The 13,340-nt window shown below is 57.2% G+C and overlaps 1 protein-coding gene across 1 annotated transcript; it reads right to left on the bottom strand.

Moving 5' to 3' along the window:
- Positions 1–4,766: 4,766 nt before the first annotated feature.
- Positions 4,767–13,321, bottom strand: Mrpl21 (mitochondrial ribosomal protein L21). The gene is made up of 7 exons (XM_046445014.2): positions 13,209–13,321; positions 12,891–12,948; positions 11,776–11,861; positions 9,537–9,700; positions 7,851–7,903; positions 6,934–7,037; positions 4,767–5,063 (listed from the first exon to the last, which is right to left on the bottom strand). The coding sequence occupies exons 1-7, from the start codon at positions 13,297–13,299 to the stop codon at positions 4,999–5,001; spliced, it is 621 nt and encodes a 206-aa protein (XP_046300970.1). The 5' UTR covers positions 13,300–13,321; the 3' UTR covers positions 4,767–4,998.
- Between the last annotated feature and the right edge of the window lie 19 nt (positions 13,322–13,340).

The following is a 13,340-nucleotide window of genomic DNA, read 5'->3' as shown; positions in this document are numbered from 1 at the left end:
TCCCAGCCCCCTGGCAGCTGGGGGAGGCACAGGTCTGGGGTAAGCCACGGGGCCCAGCCCTGGGGAACACCCCTGGGGTCTCCAGCGCTCTCCCCAACTTGCAGCCCCGAGGTAGAAGAGGGCTGCTTTGTTACTTTGTCGCAGGGGATCCTGCGACGGCAGCTGTAGCTCCGCCTCCCCCACCCCGTGGGCCATCCCATCCGACTGTCCAGGTGCCCTTGAACCACATCTGCCTTGATCTTATCAATGTCCACGGTGTTCCTCCACATCTTTCTTTCACCCCAGGCCCCTTGAGCGATTCCTCGCTGTGAGCCGGGCCTGCTGTGTGGCTGAGGCTGCCTGGAACTTGAGTCTGGGACGTGTGGCCTCGCCGGCTCGGCGCCCTCCGTCTCTCTCATCCCCAGTGCCCTTTGCCCTTTCCCCACTCTCTGGCTAACCTGATTCCTGCTGCTCATTTGATTTTTGCCCTCGAGGAAGCAGAGGCACTTTCCACAGCTCCTGGATTTGAAACAGCCCCATTTTGCAGCTGCGGAGTCACTGGGCGCCTGTGCCAGGGCCCCAGCTGCGGCCTTCGTACTGGGAACGGCTTATTCCTCGTGGCTCTGGGGCATCATAGGCCCCATGTGGCCTGCATAGAAAGCCACTTGGCATTGACAAGGAAGGGGACAGTCCTGCCTGACAGGGGCCATGGACCCACAGTGGCGTCTGTCTAGTGCCCCAGGCTGGCTGGGCCCTAGAGCCACCTCCGAGTCCGCATTCCGTGCAGCTGCTGTGAAGGTCGAGGGTGAGCGTGGCTCCTGCCTCCACCCACACAGGCTCTTCAGCTCACAGCGGTGTCCCCCAACGCGACCCTCAGTTAGTTCCCTGCAGGACCCATCTTATTCATTTACTTATGTTGGTGGTGCTGGGCTCCCCACCCAGAGCCACCTCAGCCACAGTGTCCACAGAGGCTCTCCAGAGCCGTGCACACCTCGACCAAGCGCGAGGCTCCTCACGCCCTGCCCTCTCGTGTCACCCTCTTCCTGGCCCTCCTGCAGGGGACCTTGGCGACTAGAGGTCCCGGATGCACTTGCTGTGGTCCTGTCTGATATCTGCCTTGGGGGTGGCGGTGCTCCCAGGCCAACGCCGAGTGCGCAGACTCCTGGTCTCCAGGTGTGGTCCGGCCTCGCCCCGACTGGGCGCTCTTTACCTTTGCTTCACTTTTTCCCTGGAAGAATGACCCCGGGGCTGGATATTCACTGCTTTCTGCCCAGTTTGCATTTCCTTATGTACCCAGTGAGCCACCTCCCTGGGAGTTGGGTCACCTCTAGATTCCACAGCAACTTTCACCTTCAGAAGTGACCTCACCAATAGCTGCTACAGCCGGGTGACCATGTGGCTGCCCAGGAATCAAAGGTCTTTCTCTCCGCCTGCTCTCTTTACCCTGTTGTCCCCTGGCCACATTTCCAGTAGCCAGGGCTCTTCTAGTAAGTCTGAGAAGCCACTCTCTGCTCCTGACACCGGATGTGTGGCTGTCCACACTAAGCAACCCCTGAGAACCCACTGGGTGTCCTACAGCTAGATCCACGTCCGAGGGACTTGGTCTTACAGCAGACCCACAGGTGGAGGGCGCCATCCCACAAGCCTGTCCCCTGCACATGCCAGCCCCCAGCCCTGTCCTCAGTGCTTCCCCCTGGCTGGCTGGAAATAGGGGGCCCCCCCGCCCCTCCTAACGTTAGGTGATCTGCTGGAGCGGCTCACAGAACTCAGGGAAGGACTTCACTTCTGTCAACTGGTTTGTTACAAGGCACACAGTTCACAAGTATCCAAGGAAGAGGGACACAGCAGTCGTTGTGAAGGGGCCAGGACTTCCGTGGTCTTGCCCCTGGGAGCTCTTCCAAGCTTGCTGTTGGAGAGTTTATAGAATTTAACAGAGCTTCAGCTCCAGCCCCATCCTTCCCAGGGGTTGAGGGGGTGCTGCGAACACCCTCGAATCACTTGATTTTCTGCGAGGGGCCTCATCCTGAGGCTGGCTGCCCCCTCCAAGTCACCTCAGTAGCACAAACTCAGGTATGATCAGGGGCTCGTTATGAATAACAAAGACACCCCAGTCACTCAGGAATTCCCAAGGGTAGGAGCTCTGTGCCAGGAAACCTGGATGAAGACCAAACGCATTTCGCATCATGCCACAGTTGCCCAACCTGCGCCAGGTTTCCCTGAGCCCCTGGGAATAGGGCTTATTTGCTGTGGCAGCGGAGTGGGGTTTGCATAGGACAGGTGGAGGGCTCTGAAGTACGGCCAGAGGTGAGCTGGCCGAGCCGCCCCCTGGGTTCTCTCCACGTGGCAGGTCACCAGGCCCCTCTCATGGGGCTTCTGGGCAGGGAGTTTGGAGGAACAGTGTGTGTTTGCTCTCCTGGCCCAGAGCCCAAAGGACATGCTCAGTCAACAGTACCGGAGCCCCAGGAGACGAGCCCAGCTCGGCTCCCAGACCCCGGGCCGCACCTGCCGTGTTCTGGAACCGCCTCTTCTCTCTCCCACTGTCTCCTGTGGGACGTGTGGCAGCCCCTGAACAACCCGACTTTACTTTAAAATGATCCCTTGATGAAGTGACCTTTGCTCTTCCGAGGCCATTTCCAGAGACATCTGATAAGGGCACTGCTAGTCTTGAACTTTATGACCAGTTGTCCAGCGCCCCGACAGAGGGCCCCTGTCTGGCAGCTGATGGCAGGAGGAAAGAGAGAAGGGGACCAGATGGCACCTTGCCGGAACAGCAGACCTACCTCAGCTCTGCCACCGGAGCTGGCTGTGGCTCTGCCGACTGTCACTGGCCAAAGCGTCTGCCCATCTGTCCAGGCAGCCACCTTGTTACAGACCCTACCAATGGCTGCTGTACACCTTTCTCATCGCATTAAGCCCACCGTGTAATTAATAGACTGATTAGTAATAACTAGGGTCATGCTGGGATTCTTTGTCACAAAGGAGAAAACAGAAGCTTAGGGTCTTTGTGTGGCTTGCCTAAGATCACAGGAACAAATGTACCAGGGCCATAAATGTGCACAGGTGACATGGGCAGGCAGCCACACTCCTGCCCCACGAGGCCTAAGGGGATCACGGGAGGGTGGCCACAGCTGACCCCTGCAGCCAGTGGTGGCTCATTTGAACAAAAATGGCAGGTGGGTGCTAGGGCTGGGGGGCGAGGATGGGAGATGGAAAACTGAGGGGTGGGAAGTCGCAGGGCAGAGGGCGGGCGGCCTTGAGCACCATTCAGTAGTGCCATACTGGCCGCATTGCCAAGCCCAGGGCCGTGTTAGCTCATCCAGCCACACAGCACACTCCGAGGAAGGTTCTAGGTCACTCCCCATCGGCAGGTGGGGCCATGGCTTGTTCCGAGGGAGTGGCCCTCTGGCGCTTGGCTACCCGGCTGCTCTGCACCCCACAGTTCCCTTCCCTGCTCCCCCTTGGCCCCTCTGCCACTGCTGGGGGTTTTGGTGGCAGTAGCCTGGTGCGTGGCCAAGCGAGGGAAGGTGGCCGTCTAGAGGAGCAAGGACAGAACGTGCCACCACAGCCTTGGAAACTTACGACTTCTAGAGGTGGCTGGGTTACAGGGGTCCATTCTATACCGGGCTGCGCTGCCTGCAGCTGCCCCAGAGTCACCATGGTCAATGGGGAGCCCATTGGCTCCCCAGCATCCACATTCAGGCTGCAGGGACGAGCCATGCCCCGGGGGACTGCCCTCTGCTGCACACACAGGTCTCCTCGGAAACAAGTGTATTTTTCATTTTTATTTTTTGCAGTACTGGGTTCCACAGTGCTCTCCCACTGAACTGCACTCCCAGCCCTTTTTGAGACACAATCCTGATAAGTTGCCCAGGCTGGCCTTGAACTTGGATCCTCCTGTCTCAGGGTGATCAGGGCCAGTGACCAGCAGGGCACGCGGGCACCTGACCAGAGAGGCCCTGGGGGGAAGGCTGCCCTCTTTGCTCACGTCCAGAGCTCAGGGTGGCTCCTCAAGGGCGCTTGGGGAACGTGGAAGGAAGTACTTGCCAGCTCGAGCCCAGGTTTTTCTGTGCCACTTCTAGTGGCCAGGCTTCTCTCCTCGAGGGTGGCCCTCCCCACACCCAGAACCCCTCCCTCTTGCTGTTTCCCTCGGTCACTCTGGGTCACCACCTCATCCCTTCTTGCCTGGATTAGCTTCCCAACAGGTCCTCCCAGTGGCCTGACCCTTGCAGCAATGGACCTGACAGCCCTGGAAGACTTTCCAGGTAGTTTGCAGCTGTCAGGGTCAAGTCTAGGATCCCCTGTGCCCACTGCTCTGTCCTCATTCCTGTTGTGTCCAGTCCCCAGAAGGTGCTGTGCCCTTCTCTGAGCTGTCCCTCTCCATCCTGGGGCCTTGGCCTGCCTGGCCCTCCTGGCTGCCACTACACGCACTGCAGTGTCCCACGCTGTGTGGTGGCGCCTCCTGCTGGATCACGGGAGGAAAAAAAAGCTGAGGAAGGAGGAGTTCAGCAGCCAATCACCAGGATAGGTGTTGGGTGACTCAGAGGAGGGCTTGCTCCTGTCACCCACCCCTGGGAACCCAGGTGCCCCCCCTGCCCTCGGCTCACCTCAGCGTGTCCCCCAGGCCCACCGTGGTGGGGGCAGGGCTGCAGAGACTACTATTTTCCCAGGCACTAGCCCCAGGGGCCTTCCTTGGCTCAGGGAGGTGGCCACTAGTGGAGAAGGCACTCAGGCCAAGACCTCACCTTCCCGGCATGCACAGCCCTGCACATCAAAGCAGAAGTTTGGTCTCCTCGGAAACAAGTGTATTTTTTATTTTTATTTTTTGCAGTACTGGGTTCCACAGTGCTCTCCCACTGAACTGCACTCCCAGCCCTTTTTGAGACACAGTCCTGATAAGTTGCCCAGGCTGGCCTTGAACTTGGATCCTCCTGTCTCAGCCTCCTGAGTGGCGGGGATGACAGGCGTGCACCCCAGTCACCAGGAGCTTATTTGGTACTTGGCTCAACGCTGGCTTGGCAATCACAGCAAACACGGAGCGATCTCAATGGTGTTGATCCGGAGGACGGTCTGTGGGACCACAATGACTGGAAGAGAGAGAAGACACTGTCACAAGCCCAACCAGGCTGGCCACCAGGAATGAGCTTTGCCTGCCCGGTGCTACTGCCCTGTGCACAGGCCCTGTCCTGGCTTGCACTCCCTAGGCAGTCTTGGCTACTGCCCCGCCACGCCTGGTCAGGTTATCTGGGCCATCATGGCTGACTGCTCCATGGCTGCATCAGCAGGAGCAGAGCTGGAAGGCTGAGGCCTTAGGACAGAGTGGCCACCTTTGCCCCACGTCCACTGCGGCTCTGGACCATGAGGAGTGAAATACTAATTCTGTGGCCACCTGGGAGTGTCAGAGGGACAGGAGAGACTGTCCCACAAGTACATGCGATCACATCCTGCGACTGGTAATAGAGCAGCACCAGCAGCTGTCCCAACAGAACCGTGACACCATTTAGAGTCAGAGCCCTGGCTGTCCCAGGCCCTGTGGTGCCATCCTTCAGGTGGCCATCTTGTAAGGATGGGGTGTCCTGTGGACACTCCTGTCTGCTGCTCAGGGCAATGCCGGGCACCTGTAATCGGAACAAGGCAGGTGGCAGACAGCGGGACAGCAAGGCCAGGCCTGTCAGGTGCCCCCTGGGATGCAGGGGAGGGCGTCCTGTCCGCTCCATGGCCCACTGCCCCTCAGAGCCGGACAGGGACACCAGCTCTGCTGCCAGGGTCCCATTCTCACCCGCATGCAGGAGCCTGGTGCCTGTCCTGTCCCCTGGCCACACCCCCCTCTGCAGCCTGTGAAAGCCGCCCGACAGCAGCCCTTCCCCTCCAGCCTGGCTGACCATCGTCCTGGGGACTTCTTACTAACCACGCCCTGGTCATCTCTGTGCTCTCAGTGACCTGTCCTGTGCACGCTCACGGGGAAACATGTGGCAGCCCTGGGCAAGGCTGGCACCCTGTGAAGTCACCCCCAGGCCCCACCTGCCCTTGTCTTGCCACCAGCAGCCTCCCCTCCCCTGAAGCTATGCTCCTGTTACTGCTGTTGTCTGGTCACCTGCAGGACACCTGCTGATGTCCCCAGCTGCTCTGCTCCAACCCCCCCAACCTGTGCCAAGGCCACCCTCATAGCTCCCCACCGTGGGCATCCAGGTCCCTGGCCTCGTCCTTCTCTAAGCGCCCTTTGGTGGCCACTGCCTGGGCCTCTCCCACCTCCAGCCCCAGAAGTGCTTCCTCCTCCAGGGGAGCCCCCATGCTACTTAGCCGTGACCCAGCCCCCGACCCACCCCGGCCCACCTCGGGCTCTTCTCAGCCCCTCTCTGATGGCCTCTAGAGGGCGCTGCGCTTGGCTACGGCTAGGCTGGGGCAGAGCACAGCCCATAGGCAAGGCTGGCGACAGGCCCAGCAGCGCCCACTCGGTAAGACACAAGCTGACAACTAGCCCGACAGCTGGCCTTTGGCACCAGCCCCTCCTGCCCACTCCTTTACTGCCGGTTCCCCTGGCCTCCTGCAGGGGTGGCCACAGCGTGGACGCTGGGTTCACTGAGCTCCCCCAGGCCGTCTTGTGCTGTGTGTGCTATGTGCAGACAGTGCCAAGGTCTGCCCCCGCTGAGGCTCCTGGGGTGGCTCTGTCCTGCCACAGCCCGAGACCCTGCTCGCGCACTCCCTGCAGGCGGGATGACACGCCACCAAGGGACCAGCTCCAGCTTTCTCCACAGTGGATGTGACCTGTTTCCAGGGTTCCACGTGACCCCAGATGCCACTGATGTCCCTCAGGTCAGTTGCTGCTGTGACTGGCCAAGCTGAGGCCCAGCAAGCAGCCTGGCCCCGGGCGGGCAGGGCCTCTCCCAGCTGCAGGAGGGAGCAGGGGCGCCCGGGGACAGCCACGGCAGTGGAGTGCAGGCCACGCCCCCCACTCACTCCTCTTCCTCCTGTAGTTTTTCCTTTTCTTGAATTTCATGTTGACTTTAGGCCATGATTCTGTCTTTTCAATGACCGTGGCTTCCACTCGAACGAGGTCTTTTCTAGGAGGAAAGTAAACAACCAGGTGCCTTTTAAAAATCATTTTTCATGTTTACTGCTTTAGGTATAGAGGGACACAAAACATTATCATTGTGTGGTACTGAGGATGGAACCCAGTGCCTCCCACGTGCCAAGCAAGTGCCCTATCAGCCCTCGTGTGCCTTCTTGATTATTTTTGATATTTTACTAACACTTTAGTAAAATTCCTAAAATGAGAATTCCTAAAATTTTATTAACACTTTAACAAAGTTCCTAAAGAGTTACCTTCCTTCCTGATTATAAAGGCAATATGCCCTCACTGTAAACATTCAGAAAACCATAACAAAGCACAAAAAGAACTTTCTGTGGAGGGTGTTGGTTTGATTTTTTAAATTTTACTTTTACTTTTATTATTATTACTATATTTTGTGGTGCTGGGATCAAACCTCGGACCTCGTGTGTGCTGGGCAAGTGCTCTACCACTGAGCCACGTCTGCAGTCCTCTATTTTGTCTTCTGTGACAGGGTCTCGGTGAGTTGCGAGGCTGGCCCTGAACTCCTGCTCCTCCTCCCTCTGCCTCCTGAGTAGCTAGTGTGACAGGCGTGTGCCACCACACCTGGCTTCAAATAAATCTGCACGCCTTTCTGCTATGACAAACTGGTAATGGGCTAGCAGTCTGGGCTGGACAACTCCTCATGAGTCACGGGACAGCCAGACTGTGACAGAAACTTGCTGTGTTCAGCTGTGACGGTGAGCGTGCACACCCCCCACCTGGCCCAGCCCACCCGTCCTGCCTGCACCCCAGCCCCCCCGCCCAGAGCTCAGTGTTGCATTACCCAAGGAGAGGCTTGCCAACAAGGGTGAAGTTGTCCGCCCCAACCAGCAGGACCTGAAAAAGTTAAGGAGGAACAGTCATCATACCAAGTGGCACACAGTCACCCAAAACAGGAGTGGGCACCAGGGCCCGCAGAACACAGAGCACTAGTTACCTGGAACTGAGGGAGCAGTCCCAGGTTGGATCTGCCTTCTAATATCGCCTTAACGTACACAGTGGGGGCTGGCTGGCCAGGTGGGGCTGTCCAGTGAAATGCCTGGGCCCTTGGAAGCCGCATGCAGAGAGTCTGGTCATCTGATGCAACAGTTATGCCGCAGACAACTGCTAAGCTCTTGTCTAAACTTCACCTACACTGACTCTGGTCTCACGTGTTCTAGTCCAGGGCCCACCACTGAGCTGCACCCCATCGTGCCACGGGTCTGTGGAGGAGGTTCTCAGTGCTGCCAACAGCGCCAAGACTCAGGCCAGCGGTGCTCTTTCAACCACTGCAGAGCTGCACACAGGCCCCGTTCCACGTGGGGACAGCCAAGCCAAGGTGTGGCTGTGGGGAGAGTGCTCCGCATTCCAGGAGCAGCGGAGTCTGCTTTAGATGCTGGAAGACCTCGCTGATCAGAAAGAGGTCCAGGCGTGCCGGGGCAAATGCATGAAGACAAAGTTCCACGAGAGCACAACGAATGACGCAGGTCAGACAATGACAAATCACAAAAGTAGCCTTTGAACTAATTTCAGCATGAAGTGCTCTTTGCTACTGGACTTCCTAAGTCACACAAACAGCCTCCACTAGGTGGGGTTTCCACTGTTTTTTGGTTACAGGAAACATTTCAAGGTAAAGGAACTGGGTGCTACCTCAGCAGAGGCAGGTCGGTCACTGTGGACTGAAAAACTTGGAAAGATGACCTTGTCTACATTGAGCTCTTGAGTTTTTCCTTGTCATTATTCTTTAATCAACACAGTAGAATGGCTACTTGCACACATTTATATCGTATTAGGTACTGTAAGTCACCTAGAGGTGAATGCAGTGGCGCACGCCTGAGATCTCGGCCGCTTGGGAGGCTGAGGCAGGAAAATCCCACACTCAAGGGCAGCCCGGGCAACTTGGTGAGAACCTGTCTCAAAATTAAAAATACAAAGGGCTGGAGATGCAGCTCAGTGGTGGAGCACTTGCCTAGCATGTGAGGCCCTGAGTTTAATCCCCATAGCGCAGAAAACCCAGACGAAATCCTAGAAAAATGTCTATTGCAGCCTTTATAGTTTCATAAACGGAGAAGGCAAAAATCAAACAAATGCCCCCCAAACACAGCAGGCAGAATTAGAACCAAAGGCGAGATGTGCTCAGCCACCTGGGTGGACCAGTCGTCCGAGTGCAAGGTGCACCACAGCCAGGCAAAGGCTGGGGACCACCCTGGCAGCCAGAGCTGACGCCAGGGCAGCACTCTACCTGGAGCTGCCACTCCTGCCCACGACCAGAGCCTGGCGAGCTCATGCCCCTGTACGGGCTGCTCAACCCCAGACAGCGAGCATCTGTGAGATTGTGAGTGAGACCGCCAGGGGCTGCCCTCCCTCCCTGAGCCCCGCCCGGGCACCCTGTGCCAGGGTCTAGCTGGCCTCCTGCTCAGACTGGCCCAGCGGGTGGGACTGCATGTTTGGTGGCAAGTCCCTGAATAGACAGAGAAATCGAGAGCCTCACCTTCTCCAATCGAATCCTCTCCCCACACTTGACATCTAGTTCATTATGGATTAAAATCAGGTCTTCAGAGGTCACCTTCCACTGGTGGCTGGCAAAGTGCACCACAGCAAAGAGACGGCCGTACTGGCCGGTGGCGATCAGCTCGTTCACCTTCCTCACGACGTCTGGGGAAGAGCACGGCAGTCACCCCAACTGGAAAGGCACAGGTGGTCACCGCCCACCGCAGGGTGATGCGGAGCACCTGCTGCCCACTGGCACCTGGTGAGGGCAGCTCACCGCAGGGGGCCTAACCCTGTCTTGTCCACCCTGTAAGCACAGGTGCCAAGGAGGAGGCCCAGCTGCTGCTCCCAGAGGCACCGGCCACTTGGGTGTGGGGTCGACAGATGGTGGTGCCCTCAGGCTCCACAGCAGCCAAACTGCCTCTTTCGGTTCTCTGGCCTGAGCATGAGCACCCCTGCCTGTCCATGGCTCTGGGTGGGAGGAACCCTCATCTTTCCACTGCTGTTCATTAAGGAGCAGTGGCAGGGGGCGGCCAGACCAAGAAGGGAAGGACAGCCTTTCCCAACAAGGAGCACCCAAAATCACATTCTGGGGGCAGGCAGACTCCAGCCACGCCTCCCAGACTTGGCTCCTCTGCCATCTTCACAGCCCTGACTCGAACTCAGGCCACAGTGCGCTAGACACTGAGGTCTGCTCTGAATGAGGGCTCACTGAGCAGACACCCAGCTTGGCCTGCAGCTGGACACACAGGATGGACAAGGCAGTTCCTGCCCTGGACACAGGGTCAAAGCCAGAAGCTGCACCTGGCAGCGAGGACAGAAGTCTTGGTGTGCAGTCAGCCCTTCGCATCCCTGTTTCAATCAACCTCAGATTGAAAAAATTCAGGGAAAAAAGCTGCATCTGTATTGAACAGATAATGAACCTTTTCTCTTGCCGTTATTCCCTAAGCAACAGAAGAATTAACATGGCATTTATGTTACACCGGATATTATAAGTTGCCTAGAGATGACTTACATATTCGGGAGGACATGTGTAGGTGACGTGTGAACCCTTAGCCATTTCAGACTTCAGGGCTTGGGCATCTGAGGATTCTGAACCCGCAGGCAGCCTGGGGCCCATCCCCCACAGACACTGGGGAATGACTACTTTCACCTTGTACACCGTCTTTTTTCCTTTGTGGACCTGGTAATGGAACCCAGGGCCTTGCCCATGCTAGATAAGCACTCTACCACTGAGCTACACCCCCGGCCCATCTTTGAGATCTGGTCATGCTAAGCTGCTGAGTCTGGCCTCCAAATGGCCATCCTCCTGCCTCAGCCTCCCAAGTTGCTGGGATTACAGGCATGCACCACCATGCGTGGCTATCTTGTATAATACCTTAAACATACTTTAAAATACCAGAAGAGTCTATTCAACAACATAAGTTTCCAGCTTTCTGGAAAACTGAGGATCTGGCTCCTTCCTGGCCACAGTGGCAGCCATGGTGCTCCTCCTCCTGACGTGGGCTCTGGGTCGCTGCAATTCCCCACACCCTGAACGTTTCTCCAGCACCCAGGGCAGCACTTCTGCTCATCAACATTGCTCTTCAGACAAGGGAGAAGCTGCTCCACCCACCACGGAGACAGGGTGGGACCCAGGGCAGGTACTGGGACCTGCCTCATGACAGCTGCTCCAGAGCTATTTGCTGAATGAATTAACATTTTGAACATTTGGTGGTTTTGATGTTGTTGTTTTGTACCAGGGATTGAACCCAGGGGTGCTCTACCACTGAGCCACATCCCAAGCCTTTTTGTTTTGAGACAGGGTCTGGCTACGTTGCCAAGGCTGGCCTTGAATTGCCAACCTTCCTACCTCAGCCTCCTGAGTCATGGGATTACAGGCATGCACCACTGTGTGTGGTTATGAACGAGCATTTAGAATTTTGGTGTTTACTGGCAAAAATGGACATGAGGATTCACACCATGCTATGCCCTCGAGAACCTGGGATGTGAAACCCTGCTTTGAGGCAGTGGCCACCTTGATTGCTGGCCAGAGCAGTGTTGGGTGCCTCCCCTTGTTTTGACTCCCTGCAAGGATTTCTTTTTTAATATATTATTTTTTCTTAGCTGTAGTTGGACACAATACCTTTATTTTATGTATTTTTATGTGGTGCTGAGAATCGATTGAAGCACTTCGTGTGTGCTAGGCAAGTGCTCTACCGCTGAGCCGCAACCCCAGCCCCCTCCCTGCAAGTCTTTACCTATGTGGTGTCTGGTCTCCTCAACTGGGTCTGGCAGAACAACTTCTGGCCACGGTGGTGAACTCAGAGACGTTTTAGGAACATACCTGTGAAAACATTTCATAAATGTGTACCATATACACATGAAAGGCAGCTCAAAATCCCCGAGATGCTGCGCTTGTGGTCAAGATGAGCTATCCTCTCACAGGCACTGGATATCTGTATTGATGTGCACCACAGCAAAGAGACGGCCGTACTGGCCAGTGGGAGTCACAGGGCTGTGGGCGTGTGTGTGCAAACCTGCTATGGAGAGGGAGAGGGGCTTGAGCAACAGTAACACCGCCCCTTTAGGACCACTACCACCTCTCTGGTCAAATACTGAGAAGAGTCTCCTACATACCCCGAGAGCTATGATGTATTTCAATGCGCGGTGGCTGATCTATCATTAGTAACACGGGAGTCCTAAGCATTCTGTTCCCCGGGAAAACATGCCAATGTCTAGGCCCAGGATGGGGCACAGGGGAACTTGACACAAATCTGAAATTAATGGGCATTTTCCCACCATGCTTGGTTTCAGAGGCCCTAGGAACAACACACCATGATCTGCGGGTGGGCAGTGACTTTGAGGAGCAGTCTCTTAAGTCTCTGTCCTGTGTGATATTCATAAAAAAAAAAAAACAACACAGATAAATGGGGCCTGGCAAAGACAGCCAGAACCTTTCATGTGCGATATGGGAATAACAGGATACTTCTAGTAAAACGCCACATTGGATTTCTCCCTAGGTTCAGATTGAGTTTTTCAACTTCTGCTCCTGCTGTTGCTGAGCATTCTGGCGGGAGGTAGGCACATGTGTGTGTATTTCTCCCTCCTCCCCACACCCGCAGCCTGGGGAGGGGAGCTGGGGGCTCGCCCACTGAACTCCATCCCCAGCCCCTTCTCTTTTTACTTTGGGACGGGGTCTCCTTCAGTGGCCGGGTCTGGGATTCTCCATACCAGGTGTTCTGCGGAGCTGAGAACTAATCTACGGCCTGAGAAAAACTGTCAAAAGGTCAGAGCTAAAGCGCTCTCCAACACTCGGGCGAGGGGAGTCCTGGCTCGAGGGGGAGGCGAGGCGCAGACCCCATCTGGCTATTACCCTGCTCGAGGCGACGGGCTCTGCGAACCGAGTCTCCGCGCGGCGGGCCCGAGCGCGGCTGCGGGAAGAAGAGAGCGCGGTCACCAGGCGAGGGAACGCAGGGGCGTCTGCCGCGCCCAGCGCCCGCAGCAGGGCCTCGGAACCCGGCGACCAGGACCGGCCCCCGGCGACCCCGCTCTGGCTCCGGTGGCAGCGCTTGTCCCTCCCCGCCGCCGCCGCCGCCGGGGCCAGCCACCAGCTCCCGGGCCTACTCGGAAGCCAAGGGGACGTCGCCTGCCCAGGCCGCCCCCTCCTTGCACCCGGCTGTCCGGGCCTCACCCGCTCCGGGCCGCCAGGGTATTAGAATGCTGCGGCCGCAGGCCAACGCCAGCCGCCCAAGGGGGCCCGTGAGCGCCGCGGCCGCCGCCATCTTCGCGTGGTTCGGCCGGAAGCGGAAGTGGAAGCGGCGCG

This window comes from Marmota monax, unplaced genomic scaffold, assembly GCF_021218885.2.
Source record: "Marmota monax isolate L192 unplaced genomic scaffold, Marmota_monax_Labrador192_F-V1.1 WCK01_AAM20220418_F8-fsc00038, whole genome shotgun sequence".
In the NCBI taxonomy this organism is placed as follows: Eukaryota; Metazoa; Chordata; class Mammalia; order Rodentia; family Sciuridae; genus Marmota; species Marmota monax.
This window is presented reverse-complemented; position numbering and strand designations above follow the sequence as displayed.